Source organism: Octopus bimaculoides, chromosome 28 (genome assembly GCF_001194135.2).
Source record: "Octopus bimaculoides isolate UCB-OBI-ISO-001 chromosome 28, ASM119413v2, whole genome shotgun sequence".
Lineage (NCBI taxonomy): Eukaryota > Metazoa > Mollusca > Cephalopoda > Octopoda > Octopodidae > Octopus > Octopus bimaculoides.
This window is the reverse complement of record NC_069008.1, coordinates 16,438,517-16,441,197: the sequence shown is the minus strand read 5'-3', so window position 1 is coordinate 16,441,197 and position 2,681 is coordinate 16,438,517. Positions and strand designations below refer to the sequence as shown.

The 2,681-nt window shown below is 41.6% G+C and overlaps 1 protein-coding gene across 1 annotated transcript in view; it reads right to left on the bottom strand.

Annotated features, from left to right (window-relative positions):
• LOC106876251 (U6 snRNA-associated Sm-like protein LSm4) overlaps positions 1 to 2,681 on the bottom strand; it is a 30,216-nt gene that overhangs the window by 2,882 nt on the left and 24,653 nt on the right. Inside the window, exon 3 of the mRNA XM_052977500.1 lies at positions 446 to 487. Coding sequence (XP_052833460.1) covers positions 446 to 487 — 42 coding nt within the window. The remainder of the gene's footprint in view (positions 1 to 445; positions 488 to 2,681) is intronic.

The following is a 2,681-nucleotide window of genomic DNA, read 5'->3' as shown; positions in this document are numbered from 1 at the left end:
AGTGTCACTTTGATGGCATGCACTGCTCTCTCAATCAATAATAATCATCATCATCATCATCATCATCGTTTAACGTCCGCTTTCCATGCTAGCATGGGTTGGACGATTTGACTGAGGACTAGTGAAACCGGATGGCAACACCAGGCTCCAATCTGATTTGGCAGAGTTTCTACAGCTGGATGCCCTTCCTAATGCCAACCACTCCGAGAGTGTAAATAATAATAATAATAATAATAATAATAATAAATAAATAAAAAATCGAAAATACAAAATTTACCACTTTTATGAAGGGAGATAAATTCTATCACTTATGTTGATAGTGAAATTACATAAGAACTCCTGGGTAAATAACATTCTTTGTTTTCTGGTGGCAGCAGTCAAATGACTGAAACAAGTAAAAAAGAGTAAAAAGAGTATATAAAGAAGAAAAAAAAGGTTAACATACCATTGGGTGGTTGACAGCAGTTCTGAGTAAAGATAAGGGCAACTGAAATGGAATATAAATACTGGGTGAATGAAGGCTGCAAGGATAGGGTTGGACCCTGGGACTAATAAGAAGATTCGATATTTAGTGATTATTGAGGCATGGCTGTGCGGTTAAGAAGTTCACTTTGCAACCACAGGGTTCCTGGTTCAGTCCTACTACATGGTACCTTGAGCAAGTGTCTTCTACTGAAGCACTGTCAGTGAATTTGGTTGACAGAAATTGGGCGCCGAGCTGGCGGAAACGTTAGCACCCCGGGCGAAATGCTTAGCGGTATTTCGTCTGCCGCTACGTTCTGAGTTCAAATTCCGCCGAGGTCGACTTTGCCTTTCATCCTTTCGGGGTCGATAAATTAAGTACCAGTTAAGCACTGGGGTCGATCTAATCGACTTAATCCCTCTGTCTGTCCTTGTTTGTCCCCCTCTATGTTTAGCCCCTTGTGGGCAATAAAGAAATAATTGTATGGAAAGCCCATTGATCATGTGAGTGTATATATTTTATATATACGAGTGCACGTGCATGTGTCTATATATTTTATATATATATATGAGTGCACGTGCATGCATAGCTCAGTGGTTAGAGCATGCAGGGGTAACCTGTGGCCCTTGACAAGTTTCTAAGTTACTAATTTGCAGTATAACCTAAGAGTAGCGACATCTCAAATTCTGCCTAATATCGAAAATATGGTAAAAAATGTGAATATACAAAAATCTCATTGACACAGATAATGAAATATGTTCTTTAATAAAATATCAATGAATTTTCTGCTTTTTTGACCTCAATACGTTAAACTGTAATTTATTTACACTGGAAATCATCATTATTATCATTAGCTCTCCACTGAGGAGAGGGATCAGTGGCTGGTATTTCTGTGCTTTCTCACAGGCTGCATCGTACAGCACCATGCCTTGCTCATAATGAACCGTAACATCCAATAGTACCACTTTGTTGGGACTACAAAATACCAGGTCAGGAATAAGCCTGGTCCCACATATGCGGTAGACCGGCTCCCAGCTGACTACTCAACCGTAACACTCGGTCTCCCTAGCCACCAGCCAGCATATTTGTGTGCGCCTGGCCAGCTTCTGTGTTTTTAGGCACAGGCACTGGTTACCGATGTGGCACATTGTTTCAGACGCGCTGCCGCAACACTGGCGGGTGTTATCGCCTCGGCCTACACGGGTCAGGCACTGTCGAGTGGGAAACGTGTTGGAGCACATCTTGATTAAACCCAAGTAGCACTCCTCAGAAATCCCTCCCGGCCGTGTCACCCAGCTGTTTCCAATCAGGTCAGACCTGAAGGCGGCCGCACATACTCCCTGGGCAGGTTGGGATGCCCATCTCTTCGCATGTGTGAGGCAGATGTCAGCCAAACGTAAACTTTCATACCAAGACAAATAAAATAAAGAAGAACTGCGAAAAAAATCAGTGTAAAGAAGGCAAATAATATTTCCTGCATATGTGTTTTATCATGTGGCCCTCGCCCACTTGGAATGGTACGATGTGGCCCCCAGTTGACAAAAAATTGGCCATCCCTGGGTTAGATCATTGGGTTCACAATCAATACGTAGTGAGTTCGAATCCCAGAGCGGGCTGTGTGTTCTGTTCTTGAGCAAGACACTTTATTTTCATTTTGCTCCAGTTCACTCAGCTGTAGAAATGAGTTGCGACGTCACTGGTGCCAAGCTGTATCGGCCCCTTTGCCTTTCCCTTGGATAACATCTGTGGTGTAGTGAGGGGAGGCTGGTATGCATGGGTGACTACTGATTGTGGCCCAGATAGATGCATTTAATTTATGGGCGTTTGTTGGAGTCAATTAAACACTCCAATACCTCCCAGAATGAAAGAGGACTAATAGCTCAACTAATGACTTTTCAGATGATGTAAAACTTGCCACCATTATATACTAAGAAGATATTTTAACTATTTTTTTGTTTTTTATGCGTGCATTGTAGTCTCATTTTCATAAAAATGTGCTCAGCAGTCCATGCTATGCAAGTGTAAGTCCCAGCGCTTTATGGGTTAAATGCATCAAATAACATTATTTTGTATCAGGAAATGTCTTTCAAAAATGGTAGTGTCTGTTTGTCTGTGTGTGTATATATATATATAAGTAAAAAAAAAAAAAACATAACAAATACACAAACAAATGGAAAACAGACACAGAAGGTCGCCACATACTCATCAGTTATCAGCC